Source organism: Martes martes (genome assembly GCF_963455335.1).
Source record: "Martes martes genome assembly, chromosome: 5".
NCBI lineage: Eukaryota > Metazoa > Chordata > Mammalia > Carnivora > Mustelidae > Martes > Martes martes.
Genome location: NC_137892.1, coordinates 87,741,062 through 87,766,018, shown reverse-complemented (window position 1 = coordinate 87,766,018; position 24,957 = coordinate 87,741,062). Strand labels below are relative to the sequence as shown.

Here is a 24,957-nt window from a genome sequence, read left to right as displayed (position 1 = left end):
ACTACTGCTACTGCTGTTATTACTACTCCCTGTCCTTCTGGTCTGGGATGAATTCATCTTCCTATCTATCAAGATGCTGAACATACATTAATATTTATAGATAGGAAGACTAGCATTATACAGTAACACACGGAGTACACAAGAACAGAAGGTTTCTAACACCACATATTAAGATGAAAATGCCATCAGGACAAATTGAATCTCAAAGGTTCCCCAATTCCAAGTATCAGAAATGTTCTGTCTTTGCCTATAGGTCAAAATTTACACCCCAAACAGCATGAGTGGAATAGAACTAACATATCCACAGCAGAAAAGTAGAGAACTTCAGAGCTTCATCTATAAAACCTCTAAAAGAACACAGAAGGAGAAAATCTTAGGAGCTGTGATTTTAGCAGAGATTTTTGAAATACGACATAAATAGCAAAAAGTTTAAAAAAAGTGGACCTCAAAATTAAACACCTTTGTTCTTCATTCCACAGTGTTAAAAAAAATGAAAAGGCAAATCACAGGAGACAGAAAATATTTTTAAAACACGTATCCAACAAATGACTTGCATTTAGACTACCATATAAAATTTTAAATAGACTAAAATTTTGAATAGACACTTCAGCAAAGATATACAGATAGCAAATAAACAAAGTAAAAGATGCTAAACACTACACAAATGCAAATAAAAGCCACAATGAAATACCACTACACACCCTCTAGAATGGATAAAATTTAAGGGTCATCATAGTAAGAGTTAGCAAGGAACTGGAACTCATATTGCTTGTGGGAACGTAAAATGGTAGTCACTCTGGAAAACAGTTTGGCAATTTTTTAGAAAGTTAAACAGAGCCCTACCAAAAAAAAAAAAAGGCAGCTTTACCTGAGATTTAAGGTCAATACCAAGGTATACTTCTTGGTTTTCTATGACCTTCAGGATCAAAGTGAGTTTATAAATCAGGATCCTTAAAGTATGTTAAATCTTAAAAGGAAATGGCAAATTCTATGTTTTTACACAGCAGTATTTCTAAAATAGGGAATAAATCACACAATCAGAAATCCAGAGGGGTGCCTGGGTGGCTCAGCTCATGATCCCAGGGTCCTAGGCTCCATCCCGCTCACTGCTCAGTGGAGAGCCTGCTTCTCCCTCTCTCTCTGCATCACACCGCCCCCCACCTTGTGTGCTCTGTCTCACTCTCACTCTATCTTAAATAAATAAAATCTTTAAAAAATTTTTTTAAATTAAAATTCATCCAGGCCTTATATGGTTTAATAGAAATTCCTTAAAAAAAAAAAATCCAGAAAAATAATCCAGGACACCATAAACTCCACCTCTATCTGCTACCATAACAAAATGCCAAAGTCACTACCACCTAAGGACCACTTGTTACTACCACCATTGATGGAATCTCCTATCTTCCATATAAGAACACTTCCATAGGGGCACCTGGGTGTCTCAGTCAGTTAAGTGTCCAACCCCTGATTTTGGTTCAGGTCATGATCTCAGAGTCATGAAATCAAGAACTGCACTGGGCTCCATGCCGGTCGTGGAGCCTGCTTGAGGTTCTCTCCCTCTCTCTCTGTCTCTCCCTCCTCACACACTTATTCCACATAAGAATGCCATGTGTTTCTCTTAATTCAGTTTCATTATACTAACTTTCATTTGTCTCTCCTTTATCTGTTCCATCCCCCTTCTTGGAGAGGGAAGAAATTAAAGCAAATATTTATAGGACAAACTGAAACTCTGTGATTGTCAGTGAGCCAAGCAACACAGAGCCAGTTTCTTCAATCTTTTCCCTCTCAGTCACATAGATTCTAGTGTATCCATTCCTCTTATATAAACTCTTTCTACTATTCTAGCTATTCCAAGATCTTGAAATTTACTAAAGGAAATGCAGAATCCAAAATTTTAGCTTCTATTCCTCCATTCATTTATCCAATATCCACCCCATAGCCCCCGATGTTTCCAAACTCCAAATGTAAGAAGAGATTGCTGCACTGAGTGGGTGTTTGGGCTTGATGACATTTAAAGCCCCTTACAACACTAAAATTTTAAGGCTACCATTCACAGCAAGCTTTAATAATGAATGGAAGAATCTCAAAGCTGAAAGAACAATGATACATCCAGTTAGCTTGTAATCAGTGGTAAAATTCATAAAAATACTGGTTCCAACACTTCTCTTTTCCTTCAGTAATTCTTTTACTTTATTAAAAAGGAATCCTCTAATGTTTGCCTGAAAAAAGAAAGAGTAAAAGAGAGGTGGAAAAGAAGGTAAAATATGTTTCCAGTCTTTAAACATTCTTTATTTTTCAATTTTAGCTTTGAAGCTTAAGAAATTTTAGTATCAACAGCTTTTACCATTCCTGATTCCTCAAAGGACTAGCTGCCAATGGGACTGGGACCAGCCCTCAGAGAAGCAGACAGGGAATAAAAACAAAGACAGAGGGAATGATAGTAGCTGGGCAAGGGGAGAGGGTTGGCTTTGTGTCATATAACCCTAAGTAGGGGCAAACACCAAATGTTGCTTTGCTCATTAGTAAGAGGTACATTTTTTTCCTACTGCTTTCAAACAAGAGTGAGTGGGAAGAGGAGGCTCAACATAATAAAGAAAAACAGGTAAGTAATACATGGCTTGTTTCAAATAGAAATGCTTTCTGCAGTCATGAATGACTTCAACTGAGACATAAAATGGGAGAAAAACCATCTGCATATACAAACCTTTTTTTCTTTATAATACCTACCATTTCTTGTTAATAAACATGACTTTAACTTGTTCTTCTAAATCATATGTGGTAAAACTTTATCTTTAATGCCTCCATTATATATCACAGAAAATATAACTGTCCAGGAATAACTTGGCAATCCATTTATAAAATACAGAGGGCCCCATGGGATAGCTAAAGGTTATTCTATCATACAGGAAATAAAACTAGTCTATTCTGACCCATATGCCCAGCAACAAACTTAAACCACTTCTCACTTATTACTATTTTCTCAGGTTTTATAATAAACATAATTCACAAGCCATAAAATTTTCAGGTCTTTTTGAAATAAAAGTATCCCAATGTTTATCAACTCTCCAAAGGCAGAGATTTTAATTCTGAGGCATTCCCTCAGTTTGACCTCTTGCGAAGAACGATTTCCTTTGAGACAAGTAAATGTAACATGACCAAGTAGATCCTTGTGTTAGCTCTTCAAAGACAAGGCAGGAAAAAGAGCAGCAATTTTAAGGTATCATTCTGTCATCGTAAACCTCAGAAACATTCCTCTCTTTCTAAACCAAGCAATCCCCATGTTTATCATCTTTCAAAAAAAACCCACATGACTTGTATAAAGTTCTCTGACATCTTTTATCTTTGACTGTTCTTTTTGGATGGACAGGGGTCTACAACCAAACATTTATACTTTCATTCTCACTCTGCTTTTAGAAGGGCATGAAACTACCCCTTGGTGAAAATTCAATATACACATCCAAAATTAAACAAGATCTTAAAAATTACGTATATTCTATTCTCTCTAATCCCATGCTAAAACTCATATTTTACAAAATTATGCCCCCAGCTGATTCAGGAAGCAATATTCTTTCTTAGAATGCATCCACTTCTTGATTGTATAAGGCATGTAGTTTATAAAATGCAGGAATACTCTGCAGCCTCCTAACACTCTGGTTGTAATTACTACCTTTACACATATTTCAGCCAGCAGTCTATTTGACACCCACATTCATCGCTGCTGAAAAATCAGAATGCATTCTGTTTGTTCCCAATTTTTATTTTCTTTCACCCTAAGGACCTGTGAAACAAAGTGCAACAATGCTGGAGAAGGGATATGCTTAAGGCCCAGGAGGAGAAAGACTCCTGAAAAATCAAGGGGGAACACCAGGCAACCTGGCTTGAGCCACACACATCAGCATCTCTAACAACCAAATGTTTTTAAAAGGTGATTCCCAACCACTTTTTAAACTTCGACTCCATGTGCTTTCCACCCAAGATGCATCAGAGAGTTAAGAGCGCATCTTCGGCAATAAGTAAGCTCTGTGTCCCATTCAGTTGATATATACTTAGAACCTGTATAAGCTTGGAAAGGTACAGAGCAGCAGAAGTGACAAAAAATTCTGCAGAAGCAAACAAATAACCTTCAGGCACACAAGGTCCAAACCAGTGCAGCTTTATAAAGTACCTTCTTAATGGAATTCCAGAGGACACACTCTAGCAAAGGTGGAACAGGGAAAACAGCTTTCAATTTGCTTTTAGCCTATAGTTCAAAAAATTAAGCCATGGGTAACAAAAGCACACCAGCAATCTCTCCCCCTCCACCCACCCACACACACATACAGACACAAAGAGAAGTGGATTGCGATGCTTCTTCTAGTCTCTCATTGCCACAGACTTCTCATAAAGAGAACAATGAGAAAGAAAATTCCCATGCCTTGAGGTGAGTTACAGTTGGCAAGAAAGGAGTTAAGTAGCACTACTTTTCAGAAAACTTTCCAACCCTCTAGCTCTGAATGCAATTCTCACTACCTGTACTCCGTAATTTTTTTTAAACAATTCAGCAGGCTAAGAGTTAAAACCAACACCTCAGAAAGAAAAAGAGAACTTGGTTCGGCTCCACCCTCTGTAAAGCAAATACCAAAAACTGAGCCAAATCCACTCAGCATATACAAGACTCCACGGACATTCCAAACAACAGGTGAAAAGTTAAGTTTCCTCATGTATCTCAACTTTCAGCACCATGCACTTAGATTTCTACAATTTCACTTGTGAAACTCACAAGTGTTAGATAAAACAAAAACACAAAACTCTATTTAAAGGACTTGAAAAACATTTACAAAAGTCACAGAGTTCACTATATATCAACAGGAATAACTGGAATTCGGGTGAGGAAGGTCAAACAGTACCAATGGAAACAAAAGCAAAACAAAAATAACAGATATATATGCAGAAATAAAAAAGGAATATGGGCCCCAGAGCTTAAGTCTTAGAAGGAAAGCTCTCTGAGTGTCAATTCCTAACCTAAAGAAACATAAGGAAATGTTGCTTTAATCGCCACAGCAGGAGGGTCATCACTACCACTAACCCAACACTTCTGGAAAAAAAAAGATGTTCACATGAAAAACAGGCAGTTACTGACAGCCCATAAGTCACTGGAAAGGGCAGTCCAGAAGCACCTGCCTTGCTAGAAATAGGTAGGAAGAGATGAGTCACTATTTTAATTCTGCTTAGTGCTCTCCACATCTCAATCCTCTAGGTCCCAAAGCAACATTTTCTTCCTGTTTCCATCATTTTATCAGTTTTCTACCCAAACTTGTGGAGTTGGGTCAGAATACTAAAGGTTGGGGATAAAAGAAAAGAGAAAGAGCGAAGAGTCAGAACCCAGTTGATTAGTACAAAGAGATCCTGGGATGAGGGCATAATTACTTGGAAGACAAGACTAAATAACTACATTTACAACTAGCAAATGATTACTAAGATTCAAGATTCCCTCTCTTGGATAGTGCCCCATATCTCTCAAAGCTTTTACAGTAAAAAGCAAACAGCTCCCTGGAGAAAGGAGTAAAAAAGATTTAGTGTAGGCAAAGGTAATGAAATATGATAGTGTTACATGAATATCAGTATTCCTTCAGACTCGGATTGGAAGTCACTGGCACCTGAGGAAAGCCATACATACTCTTCTACAGGTCAGAAAAGGAATGTCACTAGGCTGTCACACAGTTGGTGGCAGACGAGCTGAGATGGTTATCATGGGAAATGTACAAAAAGGAATTGAATTACTCAGAAACTTCTTCGACTTGCAGCGTAACTTCCTCCCTACGGGAGAGGTTTAAATCACCAACCTAGGTCAAGAGGGGCACATCATTATAATGAGAAGTTCTAATCCCCTGAAAAGTGATAAGCAACAGGGCAAAGAGACAGGTTTTCTGGATGGAGCTATACCGGGAACCAAATTAACGTCATGCCCAATGACCATGGATGGACCTGGGCAGGAACCCATTCCTGCAATCACAAGGACAAACATATAAGGGAGGAAGGAAGGTAGGGCCCAAGTCAGGTAACATTCCAGAGGGGAAGGATTATCAGGTGACACCAGGCTGAGGGCCCAGAGCTGGGGCTAAGAGGGAGGAAAGTTAGCAGGTGAAAGGGATCGATCTTGAGAAGGAAGTGACCTTTAGGAGAAGCAAATTAAGAGGATACAAAAAAAAAAAAAAAAAGGAGGGGGGGAGTAAGAGTAAGAGGGAAAATGGACCCAGAAAAGCACATAGAACAAGACAGAGGCGGGTGCGGGTAACAGAGAAGAAAGGAAGTGGGGCTAAGAGGGAAGGGATGGGGCTAAGACCCGCCAGGCTATGGGGGCGGGGGGCAGAGCTGGCTTGCGGGCGGGGGGAGGGGGGACGGGAAGGTGTGAAGAAAGCCCCAAGGCTGCCAGGGCGAGAGCCGTGTAGGACTCTGGGGTTTCCCGAGGTCCCTCCCGGAGGGGTAGGATGTCGGACTGTGGAGCCCGGGACCCAGTAAACCCAAAAAGAGAGGCGCGGGGGCGGCTCCCTAGAGACAGGCGTGCAATCCTGGGGCTGGCTGTGGGGGTCTCCGTGGACCGGAGGGCGGTTACGGGGCCAGGCTGAGGAAACCGGGTGGGAGGGACACTCACAAATTTCTTGGATTTGCCGCCGTCGCCGCCCGCCGCAGGCAGCTCGTCCGGGCTCCGGCCCTTCTTCTTGTCCCGGGGCCCGCGGCCGGGGCCCTGGCCCCCGCCGAGGGGGTCCATGTCCAGGTTCGCGCTGGCAGATGACCCCGCGCCAACGCCGCTCCCGCCCGGCACCTCCCGACCTGCCGCCGCCGCCGCCGCTGCCGCCGCCGCCGCCGCCCAGCAGCTCCTCAGCCCGCCGCCGCGCCCCGCCTCATTAGTATGCCGGGCTGCGCGCGCCTCATGAATATACAACGGCGACGCCTCGCTCCCGCCCGCCTGCCCCACTTCCGCCCGGACCCGCAGCTCCTACCAATGGGGGGAGGGGGTGGAGGGAAGTCGCGGAAGCAAGCTACCTGCCCGGCGGGCCTAACCATTAGGACCCACGTGTGGGGGGGGGGCTGTATGGGCGGTGCAACTCTGCGGCCTCAACCCGGGATGGCGCCACCTGGCGGTCTGCACGGCGCAAGCCTTCCCGCTCCCACGCAGTGCCCACGTGGCTGTAATGCCCAGACCCTCTCACACCCTAGAACAGGATAATATCTGAACCAAAATCAAGTAAGAGAGAGTGTCATCTCGGCTGAAAATCCAGTGCCGGTCTTTCAGGGATGATACAGTTTTTATGTGTGCACTATCAGTGGAGCACATGAAAAAATTATCATTTATTGAAAGCTATGTGCCAAAAACAGAGCTTGGTCCAGAGCAAGACTGGAACTCAACTAGCCCTGGAGTTACATTACCTACTTTTGAATCGCAGGTCTACTATTTTCTAGTTGTTTTTTAATCTGAAAAACTATTGCCAACATGTGACTACACAGTAATAATTACCATTTACCAAGCACTTGCTCTAAATACAGCACTATGTAAAACTTTTTTGGGGGGGGGTGTCTGGGTGGTTCAGTCATTAAGCATCTGGCTTTGGCTCTGGTCATGATTCCAGGGTCCTGGGATCCAGTCCCTTTTTGGGCTCCCTGCTCAGCAGGGAGCCTGCTTCTCCGTCCCCCACTCCTCCTGCTTGTGTTCCCTCAATAAATAAAAATCTTAAAAAACAAAAATCTGAAAAAAAAATCTGTTTTCCTCACTGAATCCTCACATTGTCATGTGATAGATTCCTCTAGTCTCACCATTTTACAGATAGAAAATTTGGACTTCTGAGAGTTACAGTGACTTGCCCAAGGACATATAAATGGCAAAAATTTAAACCCAGGTTAGTCTGCTAGGTCCTGTTTGACCAGGATTTCTTACTGACATAATCCAAACCTGAGGGAAGAGAGCAGGTGTTCTCCAAGAGTATTCTTTGATTGACCAGCTTGCTTTCTCCCTAACTTCATCCATTCTCCCAGCTACATCTCTTTCTCTTGTGTAAAGTTATGTGGCACCCAGAAGGCCCTCAAAGTATTGACTTAATTATCTTACCTGCAGCTGGAAAAATATTTTAAATATATGTTCCTGGAGGGCTGAGTCAGTGACTCAACAACTCTGAGACCCTGGTGCTCAGGCTAGAGCCTGGGATATTACAGGCACTCTCCAATGCTGGCTGGCTCAGAAAGCTGGCCTTCATCCCTTGCATTCCACTTTCTAATCGCCTAGGGGCGATTGCAAAGAACTGTCAAGCCCACCCTTCAAACTCAGTTTGTCCAAAACAGCTCAAAAACTACGTACTTTCTAGCTAGAGTACTGATAGACAGACAGGATCAAAGCATGGAAGGCATGATCCATCTATCACTCTTCCTTCTCATACCACTGTCTACATCTGCTGTAAAACTTATCTCACTCCTTACTGGATTGTAGACTGCTCTAGGGAAAAGTCCACATTTGTGACTACTATAGTATCTACCATCGCTCTTCACAGACATTAAAATAATGAGGAACTACTTATGTCAGGCACAGTGATAAGCACTTGACATCTTTTATCCCAGTAGATCTTCAACAACTAGCATCACACCATTTCAAACACCCAGGTTCAAAAACCTGAACTCATCTTCTACTCCCCCTCTTAAGCCAGTAATCTGCCCAGGTTTATCTAACTGATAATTACAATGCTCTATTAACTCCTTATATATAAGTAACACAATCCATGTAGAATACATACACAGGGCCTAACATAAGTGCTGAATGAATGTTAACTACGATTTTTATTATATACATCATCACCCCCCTTCCTCCTCCTTTCACACACAGTCGGCTAGCAAGAATTAAGAATATTCCCAGGAAGGCAAAAGGTACAAAAAATACCAACTTGGTTTATTGGATAAAAACAGTGGTAAAATGGACATAAAGCCAAAAGTTAGAACAGGACATTTTCACATCCTCCCCCAACTCAAAACCGTACTTCCCATCATCTGGGGTTAAGGTGTTAGGGAGCCAGAGCCCACTAAAATCCGTCACTCTTCACCTGCACTGGAAACAAGGCCTGCAGTACGAGAACCCAGGGAAGAAGAAAGTCAGAGGCAACATCAGCCCTGTCTACACCTTCATCCCTAAAAGTTTCCGGGTTGGAGGGAAGTAGGGAAGGAGTAAGGGGGCCAAAATGGCAGGGACTGGCCTCTAGGGCCCACTTCCCAGGATATCCTAGAGGAAGTTATCCTTGTCCCTGTCTGATCCCTAATAAGTACCTTTGTCAGGCCTTGGGAAGAAGAGGAAAGGAGACATTGGTTCAAATACCACATGTGGTCTCCAAACCCTCTTCCAGCACTGGTAAAAGCCCAGAAGGTGACCATCAGGGCTGGGGGTGCCACATCTTTTCCCTCCTGCCCAAACAAGAGGTAAAAAGGAATTCCTCAGGACAGAGCAAGCCCAGCTGCTCTTAAATCTCCACGTCGCTTTCCTTGTCATTGTCATGGTCTCCATCATAGAACTCGTTGGGTGCCTCTGGCCTGCAAAGCAAGGGAGACAAATCAGGGTCCTATTCTCCAAGTTCTCACCTTCTCCCACACAGCTACCCTCTCTGGAACCACTTACAAGGCCCCTTTTATACAGGAACCACTCTTCTCCTATTGGCAGATACTGGTCACTATCCATCCCATCCATTCATGCAGTCTAAATAGACATTTATGGAGAGACACTCCATGCCAGCCACCATCATAAGCCACAGCAATATGGTAGATAATAAACTGGATAAAATTTCTGCCTATCCTCAATAAACTTACTGAATAAACAAGACAACTAACAAAGTCAATAAATAAAGACGATAATTTCCCATGGTGGCAAGTGCTGACACAATGAAATAAAGGGATGTGGCCAAGAGTGAAAGGGGGAAAAGGGCACATTCCAGGCAGAATTATTAGAGACAGCTATTCTAGGAAGGTAAGACTTCAAGTCTGAGAAGGGGCTGGCCAGGCAGAGATCTCAGGAAGCCCATTCTGAGCTGCAAGAAAGCCAAATACAGAGTTATCAGGTGGAGGGAGACTGATGTATTCCAGGAAGAGCATAAGGCTAGGATGGCGGGGAGCCGTGTGCAGGGAGGAGAGTAGTTACAGATGAGACCACAGACATACGTAAGCACCAGCACATCTTTAAAGCCATGATCAGAGAATGGGGTTTTGTTCTAAGAGCAATGGAAAGGAGAGTTGTAAGCAGAGAAGCAAGTGAAGGGATGTGAAAGCAACACAGGGCCCAGTAAGTACTCAATACTCATTTCTTTCTTTTTGGAAAAGTCCTTCCTGGGAGAACACAGGAAACCGAATTACCTTGCCCACAGCTGATAACTAAGAAAGAAGGGAGAAAGTCATCAAAGAGAAGTTGGGGAACAAAGTCAGGAAAGGCCCTATCTGCCTGGTAAGCAATGTCTCAGTTACTTCTGAGTGCCTCAGGTGTGGAGGTGTGGAGTCAGAGACTCAGGTTTGACTCTCAGCCCTGGTATTTAACTAGCCTTAGGATGTCTGGCAAGTTACTTAACATCTCTGAGCCTTAGATTCCTCCTCCGGTAACTGAATGTTAACAGCCACCTCTCAGGGTTGTCTGATGACAGCAGAATGATGACATGATGGTATGTACGTTTTAATATAAAGCATTTATATGTCTGGTTCTCAGCAAACCCACAGAAAGTCGTAACTCCTCTTATTACTACTCTGCAAGTGATATGCAAGTTGGAGCTATAGGCATCAAAGAACAGGAACTTGGTGGGTGGTCTGACAGCGAGGGAGGGCTTAGGGCAGGAAGAGGCCTGAGCTGCTACTGGCTGTTGAGAGGGGGTGGTATTGTACAGACATTAGGCCCAGATTCCAGCCTAGAACCAGAGATGAAAAAGCCAAACTCGACCAAAAGGAGTAACTTAAAGCAGGTTTTTAAGAAAATCAATTTCCAGAAGTCAAGCTTCAGAGATCTGGAGAAGTTGACAAAGAAGAGACAAGGCGGTGAGACATTAAAAAGGAATCCTGAGGCGAGATGTTCAGATACTTCCTCAACCAGGAATGGGAATAAGGCGGTGTTCGTGGAGGAGAAGGAGTAGACTAGTCCCAAAGGTCCAAGCAATAAAACTCAGGCCTAAAGGAGAGATATGGAAGCTGACCTCTAATACAGAGAAGCAGATTCTGGAAGGGTCTGAGAAGGCCATGTGACTCTGCAGCAGAGTCAGCTCAAACCTCTAACAGTGCGTGGGAGGTGCAAGGGTCCAGCTGTGGTTATCCCTCAGCCACGTAAGGGTATCTGTTCTCCATTAAGTGCATCTGTTTCTCCACTTCTGTGTTCTGCTCTCTTTTCCCTTCATTTTTCAGAAAAGCTACTCTGGGATTAAAAAAAAAACACCTCTACCCGAATCTCTTCTTTTCCTAATTCAATGCATCTGTATTTTAGTATATATCTCAGAAAAATAAAGATTAAAAAAAAATAACCATAATGTAATTATTATATCTGAAAAAAATGAACAGAGGAAAGAAATCAAAGGGCCTTAAACAGCAGTATGTGAGCAGTGACTTGTAGAGTTCCAAACCTGGAAGGAGCCAGTAAAATGCTGGAAAGATTATAAACCCTTACAGATTATTTGGAAGGCAATTTGGCAGCAGATACCAAAAATTTTAGTGCACGCAGCCTTTGACCTAAGTAGAAACAATTCTGGGAATCTAACTCACTCACACAAGCATGCGAAGACATATATATATATGGGAGGGGGTTCAGGGCCACATCTTTGTTATGATGAAAAAATGGGAAATAATACAAATGCCATCTATGGTACTTAGTTAAATTATGCTACAGCCACACGATGGAATATTATGCAGCTGATAAAATAATGAAGCAGATCTATATATAATCACATGGGAAAACACACTGTTTAAAAAAAAGAACCAGGGGTGCCTGGGTGGCTCAGTGAGTTAAGCCTCTGCCTTTGGCTCAGGTCACGATCTCAGGGTCCTGGGATCAAGCCCCACATCGGGCTCTCTGCTCAGCAGGGAGCCTGCTTTCCCCTCTCTCTGCCTGCCTCTCTGCCTACCTGTGATCTCTCTCTGTCAAATAAATAATTAAAATCTTTAAAAAAAAAAAAGAACCAGTTGTAAGTTGTAGAGCAATCAGTATAGATCCAAATTGCATTTTAAAAAAAAGATGCACAAGCTCTAAGAATGCATGTGTATTTATATTTGTGTTCCTATGTGCATGCTGAATAGTATACTTAAACCCTATTGAAAAAGTCTATTTGAAAGATATAAATCAAACTATTAATAGTGGTTACTTTATGGAACTGGTCTAGGATCGTGTGAATGCAAGCTTAACATTATTTTGGTGCTGTTTAAAATTCTGACAATAAATATGTTACTTATTTATGGCACAATCACACATACAGAAAGAGTGGAGAATTACAAAAGAGCAAAGGGCAGGCAACCCAAAGGAAGTAAGCCAGAGATGATTAAGCTAATGCCTTCTAATGTACTTTTTCCCTCTTAACTTCCCCGACAAGCCTGCTGGAAACCCCTGCTCTCAAGTCACTGCCCCAGACCTGGTGTAGTTCTCCTCAGGACCCCTCTCCTCTGCATCAGCCTCGTCAGTTCTGTCATAGGTCAGGAGGTCTGCAGGCACATCATGAATCTGGACGCTGGGTGCATGGTTCAGCATCTTCAGGTTTTCAAAGATTGTCTGGCGGATCTGGTCCAAATACTGGTTGGGGATTTAGAATACAGAGTGAGTGGGATTCCCAGAGCATCCACCCTTCTAGCTGACTCCCACCCCTACGATCCTAGTTCTAATCCCCCCAGTCCGATTGCCTCTACTTTAACCTGGGCTGTGTCTTAGCTGATAACAGTGACGGTGGTAGCTGAGAACTTTTTTCTCTTCTCCGGTTTCTCCAGTTTCCCCACATCCCGAACCTCTCCTAGGCCCTCCCCACCCCTGGGTTCATCTTTTTGGGTTCAGCTGCTACCTGGCGTGAATTCTGATTCTCGATGCGCGTGCTGACATCTGGATGAAGCGTGAAGTCTGGGGCAAAGTACTCGAAGTACTCTAAGTGGGGAAAGGGAGATTAGAAGAGAACGCATGGCTCAGACAGAGACAATCAGGTCCCAAGACTTCCTAATCTATTTCCTTCCCATCCAAAACCCCTGCATAACAGCTGTCTAATCTTTTCCCTGCTCTGAACTCAGCGATTTAGTCTGCAGGGCTCCTAGAGTGTCAAATTTCCTATCTGTAATAAAAAGAAAAATTTTTAAATTCCCATCTGCCTTCAAATTACGCCATTCTGGGGGTCTTCTGAGAATGCCTCCTGCTGTGGGTTATCAGAGAGTGGTCCTTACCACTATAGGGAAGCTCCTCACTAATGGCTTCTTCTACCAGCAGTGACGTTTCATATGTCCTGAAACCAAACAGCAGAGTGGGCTAGGCTGAGCAAGTGGGCCCTCCAGCCCTCTCAGGGAGCCCCCAACTCACCAACTCACATAGGACAAGGGGGAGAAGGAAAACCAGGGAGCATGCTCACCAGCAGCGGGCAACATTTCGGACAGTATAGCCACCACCACCTAGCACCAGTAGAGGGATATTGAAGCTCTTGACATATTCGACACATTCCCTGTTAGAAGGAACCAGAGGAATGGCTGAAGGAAGTAATCAAAAGGCAAAGTATATGTCTCTAGGTATTGCCTTGAAAGGGCAGAAGGGAACTAGAGAAGCTTCCATAATCTTGATCTAGGTAGTGAAATTCACCAAGTTATACCCTTGAGATATGTGTACTTTATTGTCTATATGGTGTGTCTCAGTAAAAATTGAAACACACAGGGCGTTCCCACCTCTCTCTAGCTCAACACCCACCCTGGCACCTCATCTGTTAATCAACTATTTTCATCAAAGTACCAGCAAGTGCTGTCAGTTCCAGCCTCTACAATACAACTCCCATCCCCTATTTCTCACTGGCCACCTCCTCCACCTAGGCCCAGGCACGACGTCTGCCACCTGGGCAATACCAACACCTTCCTAACTGGCCTTACACTTCCACTCCCGTCCCCCACACCACCCCCAAGCCTTCCTCCTTTCAGCAGTCAGAGCAGTCGCTTTAAAACATCAATTGGGGGTCACCTGAGTGGCTCAGTTGGTTAAGCAACTGCCTTTGGCTCAGGTCATGACCCTGGAGTCCTGGGATCAAGTCCCGCATCAGGCTCCCTGATAGGCAGGAAGTCTGCTTCTCCCTCTGACCTTTCCCCTCTCACTCTCTCTCTCTCATTCTCTTTCTCTCAAATAAATAAATAAGATCTTAAAATAAAAAAAATCAATTGGATCATGTCATTTCCCTGTTTAAAACCTTCCCACAGTTTCCCATCATATTTGAAATACAATCCAGACTTCTCACCAGGGTTTAAGGGCTCTGCATGACCTCACCACTGCCGACCTCTTGGGCCTCCCATCAAACCACCTCCAGGCTGCTCCCTGTGATCTTGCCTCCCCACTCTGACTTCATCTCCTGGCTGGCTATACCAGCTCTTTCCTGTCTCAGTTCCTCTGCATGGACCCTTCTCATTGCTTGGGAGTGACTCTCTCTTTCTAGTCTTCCTATGGCCCATTCCCCAACTACCCCCACTCCATGTACTGAGGCCCAAAGCCACTTGAAAACCGGGGGCAGAGGAGAGCAGATCTCACCCATGTCCTCGAATGCTGAGGTTGAAGCAGCCCAAACGATCACAGCCCAGGGAGTCAGCTCCACACTGTGAAAAGCAAAACCCCAGGCAGCTGCAGTGAGATGACTGATCAGAATGACCCAGATGTCCTTCACTTCTGTTCCCCGACAAACGCAGGGGCTATCCTCCTCCCTGCTCTACTTCCCTAAGCCCAGGCAGAGCCCTCTTGAAAAAGCACCAGCAGTATTACCTGGAGCACAATGCACGTGGGTTGGTAGAAGTCCACCACCTGGTTGATAACCGGCTGGAAAAGGTGCTTGTAACCTGGGAGAGGGCCAAAGATGGGCACCTGGCACCCCAAGGGGATGGGGAGACAGGGAACAAAAGGAAAAAAGGGGTTGAGAGAGCATGTAGCCCAGGAAAAGGGGCAACCCAAAGAACCAAATCATTGGTTCTAAGCTTCTGGATGGGGTCCCAGACCACTTTAAGTGACTGATGGAAGCTAATGACCCGTTTCCCAGAAAAAATGCACATACACATGAATATGTTGCATACAATTTCCGGGGGGTTCATGGTCCCTCTGAAGGCCATTCATCCTTAAGGACACCTGGCCCAACAGTAGACAATACCAGGCAGAAGAGGTTAATTCAAGGAGGAAGAAGGGGCCTAGTAAGCAGGGAAACAACCTCAATACTTACTCTGGTCATCGATGCCATCTCGCAAAGGCACATTGAGACAGTAGTAGCGACCACTCTCTGCTCCAACTTCATACATATCACCTATAGGCAAGTGGAGAGTAGGGGGTAGGAGCTATACACAGGGGACACCCATAACCCACCTGCTTCAACTTCAATCTGTACACCGAGGGCCTCTCACTACAACTGTGTACCTCCACCACACACTCTCTAGAGACACTTCATCTCTTGTGGCTTGCATTCATTCAGCAAATAATTTTTGAGGGCCTACTATGAGCCAACCTGTGCACCAGGCACTGGGGCTACAGCAATAGAGAGAACTAATGAAATAAATGAAATCCCACCAAGCTTATACTCCTGGGGGATGGGCATGATAAGGGAGACAGGAAACAAAACACTGCCATATATATATACAGCAGTGAGTGCTCTCAGAGAAGCAAGCATAGTGACATGACAGAGTAATAGGGAAGGAGGGATTACTTTTACTGCAGTGGTCAGGATGGACCTCTCTGAGGAGAAGCCACTTGAGCCAAGACCTGAAGGCTGAGCAGGAGGCTGTCATGGCAAAGAACTGAGGGTGTGAAGGGGATGATCATCCCTACTCCCATACCTGTGCCAGGAAAGAAGTAGTTTCCATATTTGTGGAAGGATACTGTCATCACCCGGTCAGTGAGGTAGAAGGCTTCCTGAACTCCATCACCATGGTGGATGTCGATATCAATGTAGAGCACCCGAGGGTGGTACCTGGGATGAGAGCCAAGCCAGGGTCTGAGGTAGAGGGGAACCCCAGCAAGAAAACCCCCAACCCACAACTCCCAAAACAAGGTTTGGAATTATGAAGCCCAAGTCACCTGAAACCTAATACCACCAGTTCCCTACAGGCAACTCTGGACTCCAGCCTGGTGGCAGGGACAGGAGAGGGATGTGTAGAGAAGACTGAAATGTGAGCAGGCAGGAGGGAGTGTGCAGCAGAGCATGGGAAAATAGTCTGAGTAAAGCATTAAGAACGGTGGAGAAGCTAGTGTGGGGTTGGAGGAACAGGTCATGGCCAGCACAGTGTAAGATACCGCCTCGGCCATGGGTCTCATAAGTCCCTCCATCTCCTCCCAGGCTACTTACTTGAGCAGCTCCAGGATGCCAATCACAATGTCATTGACATAGCAGAAGCCAGAGGCCTGTGGTGAGACAGTGATCCTACAATGCAGTAACGATTCCTCTCCCCCGCTGCCCCCTGGTGTCATCCTGACCACCTACACTACTACGGCAGTCATTGTCTCCCCCATCAACTCCTCACTCACCTCAAACTTCTTGGCATGGTGCAAACCACCAGCCCAGTTAATGGCAATATCACAGATCTGAAAAACAAATACCCAACTCACAGTCCTCCTCGCCCACCCACAAAGCTGGAAGCTCAGGGTCAGGGTTAAGGCCTTCGGTTAGAAGGACCCACACCAAAGGGAGAACAGGACTCGGGGCCACAGTCACCTTGTTGTTCAGCTGGGTTGCTCCTTGCAGAGATGCACCTGTGTAACGGGAACAGAACTCAAAGAGCCCGGGAAACACTGGGCTGCAGGGAAGAGAAGCAAGTCAGAGCCCTTTACCTGTCTAAACCCTTCCTACACCTCTCCCCTGAGTCCAAACCCCTCCAACCTCCATTGTTCAATAAACTCCCAGCCCCTATATACCTAAGCTATCTGCAAATTTATTCAACAAATATTTTGGACTGTAAACCAAGCCCTGTGTAAGGCACTGGACGGGAAGTAAAAAAGCATTTCACTCTGTTAGAGAGTTTGTATCCTGGTTGCAAAGAAAAGTAGGCAGCTTCTAGGTACTTAAGAACACATGCCATAAAAGAAATAGTTTGAGAGGGAACATAAACTTTGTTTCTCTTTCAATGTTCTTTTATGCATTTCATATTTTAACACAATGTTCAAAAACATTCTTTCAGAGTCGCACATTTTTGGGGTGCCCGGGTGGCTCAGTTGGTTAAGTGTCTGTCTTCAGCTCAGGTCATGATCCCAAGCTCCTGGGATCAAGCCCCACATCAGGCTTCTTGCTCAGCAGGGAGCCTACTTCTCCCTCTGCCTGCCACTCCCCCCACCCACCGCTTGTGCACGCTCGCTCGCTCTCTGTGTCAAATAAATATATAAAATATTTTTTAAAAAAAAGAGTCACATTTTTAAGCAAGAGTTGCATTCCTATATACCTGAAATAGTAATAATGATAATCCACAGAAAGCCTTTAACACAGTTAACACAGTGTGTGGTACCTAGTATTCTACACATTGATAAATATTAATTATAATTATTACCATCTTCTTTTTTATAAAAAGGAGAGGTCTAAAGCCAGATACAAAAGATTATATACAATAAAGCTCCATTTATATAAACTCTGGAAAAGGCAAAATATAGAGACAGTTCTCAGATCAGCTGTCACCTAGAGGAAAGCTGAAGAGAAGACATTGACTATAAAAGGGCATAAGAGCCCTCTGTGGGAAAATGGAAATACTCTATACTTTAATACATACTATCAAAACTCTCAAACTGCACACCTAAAATGGGTGAATTTTACTGCATGCAAATTATACCTTCAAAAACTTAACTTATGAAAAAGGAAAAGCTTAAAAGATTTTTACTTTTAAGTCTCAAAAATAGAAAATGGTGCAGCTGACACATTTGACCGTGTGATAAAGAAAGCTATAGAGAGTTTTATAGTTTCTCAAAGGTTCTGGGAAGAATTAATGATTAATACCTAGAAAACTAAGCAAATGAAAAAACAATGCAATTATCAACTCTAGGAAAAACAAAAAGGTATAGAGGAAGTAAGACTAAACCACAGTATACTATTAGACTCTATAGTCAGTGAATTTTTCAAGATTCTAACAATGTAAACATAGAATACTTATTTAATAAAAATTGCGATCTAACTATATTGTGAAGCTGGGATAGGAGGGCAAGCCAGGGTGATAGTATGAGGAGACTAAATGCTCATTCCCCATACTAAGGGCTTTATAGGCAATGACTGAAGTTGAAAAGTGGAAAAAGAGCAACATAAGCATATTATAAGAGACAGGATAATATGGCAGCTTGATTTAAGAGCCCAGATTCTAGAGCCAGACTACCTAAATTCAAGTGTGGCTTTTTTTTTTTTTTTAAGATTTTATTTATTTATTTGACAGACAGAGATCACAAGTTGGCAGAGAGGCAGGCTCCCTGCTGATCCCAGGACTCTGGGATCATGACCTGAGCCAAAGGCAGAGGCTTTAACCCACTGAGCCACCCAGGCGCCCCGCTTTTTTTTTTTTTTTTAAGATTTTATTTATTTACCTGACAGAGAGAGAGAGAGAACACAAGGAGGGGAAGCAGCAGACAGAGGGAGAAGCAGGCTCCTCACCAAGGAGGGAGCCCAATACGGGGATCAATCCCAAGACCCAAGCCAAAGGTAGCCGCTTAACAACTGAGCCACCCAGGCACCCCTCAAGCCTGACTTTTTAACACCTACCAATGATCATGAGACTAGATAAGCTGTTTATAGTTTCTGTGCCTAAGTGTCCTCATCTGTCAAAGGAGGCAATAAGAGACCCTGATTCACAGAGATTGATGAGATTAAATGACCTAATGCCTCTGAAGCATTTAAAATGCTACCTGACACAGAGTAGGCATTACTTAAGTATTACAGATTATTAGTAACAGTAGATTAGTATCATTGCTTTGAAACCCAAAGATAAATACCAGAAGAAATAGCTAAATGAGCTGAAAGTGGCTGCCCCTAGGGAGAGGGATCTATGAGTGGGAGGCACAAATCTGGGACTTTTTTTTCTCCCCATTGAAAGCCTTGCAGTATAATTGGGCTTTTTATATTAGATTGATTTGAAAACAATCAAAAATAAATTAAAAGGGAAAATCCCTGATTCTCATCTGAAATAGAGATAACCATGACTGTAGCTTAAGTCGAACAGTACAACTGATGCGGTGCCAAGGGCTGAGTGGTAGTATTCCCTAAATGCACAGAGCACTAATAGAGCCCCAGCTGGGGCCTTAGGGCTGATTCTGCATTCCCACACCTGTAAAGTGAGCTCAGAAACAACAGTAGCAGCAATAACAAAAAAAACCCAAGAAATCTCCTAAGAGAGCATACAACTAAACACCAAATGACTAGTGCAATATGTACAGATCTCTGCACCTGGTGTGGTCAAGAAAGGTTCAGTGGGGGGTGCTTGGGTGGCTCAGTGGGTTAAGCCTCTGCTTTCGGCTCAGGTCATGATCTCAGGGTCCTGGGATAGAGACCCACATCGGGTTCTCTGCTCAGCAGGGAGCCTGCTTCCCCCTCTCTTTTTGCCTGCCTCTCTGCTTACTTGTGATCTCTCTCTCTCTCTGTCAAATAAATAAGTAAAAATCTTAATTTAAAAAAAAAAAAAAAGGTTCAGTGGTACGAAGCTTAAAGGTAGTGTGAAGGCCAGGAAGGCCTTGGAGAGGTTGAATGAGGAACAAAGGGCATTCCAGGAAGGCATTCTGTGAAAACAAGGGTGTGGGGATAAGCCTGGGAAGGTGCTCAATGCCAGCCTTCTATCTTCCAGCTCGAAGTGCTTCCATCAGTAGGATCTTTCAGGGAAACAGTGTAGTGTTTAAAAACCAAGGCTCTGGGGGCGCCTGAGTGGCTCAGTTGGTTAGACAGCTGCCTTTGGCTTGGGTCCTAATCCCAGGGTCCTGGGATCAAGCCCCACATGGGGTTCCCTGCTTAGCGGGGAGCCTGCTTCTCCCCCTCCCTCTGCCGCTCCCCCTGCTTGTATGCTCCTGCTCTGTCAAATAAATAATTTTTTTTTTAAACCTGAAATGAATAGAATAAATTAAAAATAAATAAAAACCAGGTCTCTGGATCTGAATCCTGCCACCTCGACTGATCAGTTTTGTTAACTCTGGTTAGTTACTTAATCTCCTCAAATTTCGGTTTTATGCCTAAATTAAGGCAAAGGACTATTACATCTCACTGTTGGTGTAAGAATGAAGTGGATATACCAGCAAACCTCAGCACAACAGAGTAAGCACTTACTAGTAGCTGCTATAGGAAATTCTATAGGACCAACAAACTGGTTTCTTCAAGAAATAAATTCAAGGTACAGGGGCACGTGGGTGGCTCAGTCAATTAAACATCTGCCTTTGGCTCATGTCATGACCCCAGGGCTCCGGGATTAAGCCCCACATTAGGCACCCTGCTCAGGGAGAGTCTGCTTTTCCCTCTCCCTCTGCCCCTCCTTCCACTGCGCACTCTCTCTCTTGTGCTCGCTTCGGCAGCACATATACACTGCGCACTCTCTCTCACCCACTATCTGTATCTCATATAAATAAATAAAATCTTTTAAAAAAAAAAGGAAGAAATTCAAGTTAGAGAAGGAAACATTAGAGATTTAAAAACCTTAAGAGATGTATCAACCAAATACAACATATGGGCCTTATTTAGATCCTAAATCCATCAACTGCAAAAAAGAAAAAATTAGGAGGCAGTTAGAATTTGAATACTGATTGCAAATATGATGGTATTAAGGAATTACTGTTTTTTAGGTGTGATAATGACAATGTGTATGTGTGTGCATGTTTGTTTTTAAGAGTATCATTTAGAGACACACAATAAAATATTTGCAGGTAAAAAATGTGACATCTGGGATTGCTTTAAAATAATCTGAGATGCAGGGGCTCTTGGGTGGCTCAGTCGGTTAAGCATTGGACTCCTAATTTCTACTCAGGTCATGATTTCAGGGTGATGAGATCCAGCTGGCGTCAAGCCCTGTGCCTGCCCATGTCCTTACTGGGCTCCAAGCTGGGCATGGACCCTGCTTAAGATTCTCTCTTTCCCTCTCCCTCTGCATCCCTGCCACCCTGCCCCTGCTGGCTTGCCCCCTCCCTCCAAAAAAACCCCAAAAAACAAAAAAACACCCAAACTAAAATAATCTGGGATGCAGATGAAGCAAGACTGGCTATATGCTCATAAACATTACAGGTGGTGAAGGATACATGGGGATTCACTGTACTATTTTTTCAGAAATGTTTGAAATTTTCCTGAAAAAAAAGTCTAAAAATAAATTGAGTATATGGTAGCTGTTATGACTGCTATGTCTTCGTGAATATATATGAGAATGTAAGCAAGGATAATGGCTTATCTTTGTTATCTGTTCCCTTCCCCACAGGGCCCAACTCTTGAGTCTTTTCCATATGATTCAGCTCAGTGTAAACCTCCCTCAATGTAAATCACTCTCTTGCTTTTAGAACACTTTGATAATTTCCCTCTCCTCTAGGGATAAGAGCCCCAATTCACCACAAGGCTATTTAATTTTTAAAGGCCCTGCCCATCTCTTTAGCCTCGATTCAGATCACTTTTCTTTTCATATTCAGTGAATGACCTTTTTTCTGTTCCTCAAATGAGGGACACACCAACCTCTCACAGACCCTCAGCACATGTTGTCCCTAATTCCCACAATATTTCTGCCCTCACCACCTATCTGCCCAACTACCTTTCATCTAATTATCTCCTACTCGAGAAGTAGGAGATAATTCAGATCTCCCCTCAACCTCCATTATTTCCTCCAGCCTGTAGTGACCAGGCCACTCCCAAGATGAGTAATTCTCCTGCATATACACTCTCAGTCAGCCACATATCCCTCCTTCACAGAACTTAGCACAACTGTAATATTAAATTTTGTTGTTATGTATCAATGCATTGCCAGCAATTAGCACAGGGCCTGGCCTAGAGCAAACGGCCATTATTTGTTGAATAAACAAATGAGTAAATGATGATTCACTGACAAACAGACCCCCTTCATATGTTCCCACTGCTGCCACAAGACCTCACTCAAATGTTCTCCTTGAAATGGCTGGCATTAAAAATCACAGTTCTCCCCTCACCAGTCATCACCCACGTTGAAGGCATTAAGGCTCTTGGTGAAGCCTTGCATATTGGTGGGGCTGACTCTCTGCAAGAAGTCGATGTAGTCCTCAGAGTGAAAGCGGCACATGTCATGCTGGGAGGCCTGGTATGGCTTGAAGACCTCGGGATGGAAACATAAGGTGAAGCCCGGCAAGATCAGTCCCATTCATTAGGTTGAGACTGCCCACACTGAACCCAGCCCCGTGGACTGTCCACATCCACACACATCAGCAGTCCTCTTACCCCTCCAATCCTTGTTATTCTACGAAGCAAATGTCAGTGAAGAAGAGAGGCTCTGATGAGCCAGGTGGGGTACTATGATCAAGCCTCCTAAAGACCAGTGAACTTGCCTTCTCCTTCCCACTTCCAGCCCAATCTTTCCCACCTTTTCTCAACCTTGTGCCTTTATCCACCTATTTTTTATTCTTTCCATACTCATCTCCTCCCCCTGCCTCTGATTCCATCCTCTCTCTTCTCTGAATTCTTAATTTTAGAGTTAAATATTATGGGATATATGACAACCTTTTAATCAAAACCCGGGAGAGCCACAGTGCTAAGCTAGAGACTTACTACCTTTTGGGGAATTTCACACACCTCTTTAGAAACTGGGCAACAACAAAAAGCTTCTCTCCCCAGAAAATGCACATGGGTACATACCAGCAAACATATTTCAAGGTAGTCATAGATTCATGCACTAACATCACCTCAGTCTTTTCTGTAGCTAATTAACTTGTCTGTGCCTCAGCACAAACAGTGGACAACAGTCATTCATATTGTTGACTAATTCCCCTTGTGATGCATAAGGGCTGAGCTTAACTGTTACAATCGCCTATCACAACTATAAATTCCAAGTTGGGGACTGTCCACCCCGGTGTATGTATCTGGGAGATAGAGGATTGGGTAGCAATTAAGTAGAACCCTGTGGGGGATATTCTAAGTTGAGAGGGAAGTACCCAGGACATTTCCCGCTCTCTTCCACAGACACATACACATTTGCACACAGGGCTAGAGTCCTCCATGGAGCTCTAGCTCCTTGGAGGTGGCGAGAGGTGGCAGAGAAAGAGTGAGAACTGCGGTGGGAACATCCAGATAAAGTGATCCATCCCCTCTCTCCTGAAGCCACAGCACTGTCCACATCCTAAGACGCTGGGGAGGAAACACTTTCTCTCTTCAAACCACCCCCACTCCACCCTAACCATAGGCCCGAGGTTGATCTACCTGAGGTCAAAGGGTGGCAGACCTAAGGCAAAAAAATAATTTACATTAAGTCGGTGGGCCCACCCACCAACACTCTGCTGATGGCGGGTGGTCCTGGCTGCTTCCATCCACCCTGCCCCCCACCCCAAGGGTGGGTCGCACTTGGTGCATTCAGGGCAGCCCACCTATCCTAGGGCCACACAGCACGCCCGCACCCTCAATATCCAGCAGCGATGGGGAGACTCACGATCATCTTCTTATAGAGACCGTAGTGCAAGACCAAACTATGGGTCAATGCCAAGCGATGGGGCTTCATAGGGTGCCCTGCCCCTGGGGGTGGGAGAAGAGAGTTCGTCAGTTCCCGTCGCCGGAGTTTCAGTCCCCGCCTCGAAACCTCCGCGTCCCGAAGCCCCTCGTGTACAGCCTTGCTCCCTCACCGTAGTGGAAGTTGCCCACGTCTGGGTCGTAGAAATAGGCCACGGTCTTGGCCATGGTGCCGGCGGGAGCAGGCCCCGCGCCTCCACCGCCCGCCCGGCCGCCTGCCCCACCCCCGCTCCTACGTGCAGCGTCAGCACGCAGCCTGCCTCTGCGGAACCGGGAAGCCCAGGCCCCGCCTCCCAGACCACGCCCCCTGCGGAGTTCCGCCCCTCGCTTGGCTTAGCCCTTCTAGGTTCCGGAGCGTAAGCATCTGCACTCTGCGGAGGACCGGTAGCATCTGTTCTAGGATGCGAGGGTCATCTCCTTCCGGGCAGGGGTCAAATCCTCGGGAATCCGAGACATCTCGTCCAGCCAGCTGCCCCAAACGGGTCGCAGGCTATTGTCACCAGTCTAGGAGACTCCGGAGAACCGCCACTCCGTCCCTCTCCGGTGCAGAAAGCCAGCTTCTCCTGGTCCGCTGGGAAGATTCCTGGCTATCCACCAGACCGAGGCATCTGAGGGCAGGAGATGCGCCAAGCATGCGGGATAGAACAGTGGAGAGCACTTTGTTCTGACTGCCTGTCCTCCCCACCCGAACTCTGACTCGGCGCCGCACACTCCCCCCGGGGGGGCGGAGGGGGGCGGCGCAGTCACGCGCGCCCCACACTTGCGCTCACAAGCACGCAAGGCTCTCTCTCTCCGCCCCGCACACCTGCGCTCCGCCCCCTGGTCCCGGGCTGGCGACTGGAGAAGGCATTTGGGAACCTAGGGCGGCTGCGGCGGCGCCCCCCCCCCATCCCCATTTCCTTCCCCTTCCCACAGCCGGAGTTGTCCGGAGCCAGCCGCCGCTCCCAACCAGCCCGCATCCCTCTTCATCCTTCCCTCCCCCCGCCTGCCGCGGCACCGGTATCTGCAGCCAGAGCCCGGAGCCGGTGAGGCGGCGAGGGGGGGAGGGGGAGGAAGCAAGGGATGAGCGCCGGGAGGGCGTCGGGGACCCTAAGCCGGACTAGGACGTCCCTGGAGCCGGAACCCG

General features: G+C 45.2%; 2 protein-coding genes across 3 annotated transcripts in view; both read right to left on the bottom strand.

Annotated features, from left to right (window-relative positions):
- Positions 1–6,833, bottom strand: part of DIAPH1 (diaphanous related formin 1) — a 96,584-nt gene extending 89,751 nt beyond the window's left edge. Inside the window, exon 1 of one of the 2 annotated variants that reach the window (XM_080803816.1) lies at positions 6,632–6,833. In XM_080803816.1, coding sequence (XP_080659942.1) covers positions 6,632–6,748 — 117 coding nt within the window. In that variant the 5' untranslated portion in view covers positions 6,749–6,833. The remainder of the gene's footprint in view (positions 1–6,631) is intronic. The other variant, XM_080803815.1, reaches the window with a different exon arrangement.
- Positions 6,834–8,890: 2,057 nt separating this feature from the next.
- HDAC3 (histone deacetylase 3) lies at positions 8,891–24,071 on the bottom strand. Its single transcript, XM_080803771.1, has 15 exons — positions 23,945–24,071; positions 23,755–23,837; positions 22,289–22,431; positions 16,878–16,959; positions 16,691–16,747; positions 16,512–16,567; positions 16,003–16,136; positions 15,396–15,476; positions 14,948–15,021; positions 14,720–14,784; positions 13,569–13,658; positions 13,387–13,445; positions 13,017–13,096; positions 12,597–12,754; positions 8,891–9,543 (listed from the first exon to the last, which is right to left on the bottom strand). Exons 1-15 carry the CDS (start codon positions 23,997–23,999, stop codon positions 9,474–9,476), a joined length of 1,287 nt encoding a protein of 428 aa, XP_080659897.1. The 5' UTR covers positions 24,000–24,071; the 3' UTR covers positions 8,891–9,473.
- Positions 24,072–24,957: the final 886 nt, after the last annotated feature.

Coding starts and splice junctions, on each gene's coding strand:
- HDAC3 (XM_080803771.1), bottom strand. CDS start 23,999: ATGGCCAAGACCGTGGCCTATTTCTACGACCCAGACGTGGGCAACTTC. Junction 16,960..22,288: donor TTCAACGTGGGTGATGACTG/GTGAGGGGAGAA, acceptor TCTTCCCTGCAG/CCCAGTGTTTCCCGGGCTCT. Junction 15,022..15,395: donor AGATGGCATCGATGACCAGA/GTAAGTATTGAG, acceptor GCCCTCTCCCAG/GTTACAAGCACCTTTTCCAG.